At 56.3% G+C, this 552-nt stretch overlaps 1 protein-coding gene across 1 annotated transcript in view; it reads right to left on the bottom strand.

Moving 5' to 3' along the window:
- Positions 1-19: 19 nt before the first annotated feature.
- The window catches only part of VDBG_05592 (40S ribosomal protein S25), a gene marked incomplete at both ends in the record, with an annotated part of 973 nt that continues 440 nt past the window's right edge, over positions 20-552 (bottom strand). Inside the window, 2 exons of the mRNA XM_003004433.1 lie at positions 20-188; positions 241-464. Coding sequence (XP_003004479.1) covers positions 163-188; positions 241-464 — 250 coding nt within the window. The remainder of the gene's footprint in view (positions 189-240; positions 465-552) is intronic.

Raw genomic sequence — 552 nt, 5'->3', positions numbered from 1 at the left:
GCGCATAGATCTTGAGTCATTGGGTCAACCGATTCCGAATCTCTGCTACACCGAGGATACCGGCCTTAGTCCGGGCCGTGATATCTACCCCTGGGAAACCCGGGCAAGCCCTCCCTAAAGACGCAAAAACAAAGTCATGTCCCTCGCAGTAAGGGGAATCGTTTAATCGGTACCGCCAACAGCACGGGCTGAACTTGTTAGCCGCTATTCCTCGAATGACTGCGTGGCGAGCAAACGTACTGTAGATCTGCATCTTGCTGTGCTGCACCACCGGGCGGATGAGGCCCTTCTCCTCGAGGTCCTTGATGCACCTCCTCGCGAGCGAACCGTTGATCTTCATGCGGTCGACGAGAGTGGCGACGGTGACGAGGCGGAAGGACTGGACATCCTTGTAGAGCTTCTCAGAAGTCTGCTTGTCGAGGATGACGGCGTGCTGGGCCTTGTCCTTGACCTTGCCCTTGGACCTGGAGGTATTGTGTTAGAGGAGGAGGATTTCTCGTGGGAATTTCGTCTGGCGCTTCATCAAGTCGGCGTCGCAGATGCGGGGGTTAC

Source organism: Verticillium alfalfae, genomic scaffold (genome assembly GCF_000150825.1).
Source record: "Verticillium alfalfae VaMs.102 supercont1.6 genomic scaffold, whole genome shotgun sequence".
Lineage (NCBI taxonomy): Eukaryota > Fungi > Ascomycota > Sordariomycetes > Glomerellales > Plectosphaerellaceae > Verticillium > Verticillium alfalfae.
The sequence above is the reverse complement of the archived record's forward strand: the minus strand, read 5'-3'. Positions and strand labels throughout refer to the sequence as shown.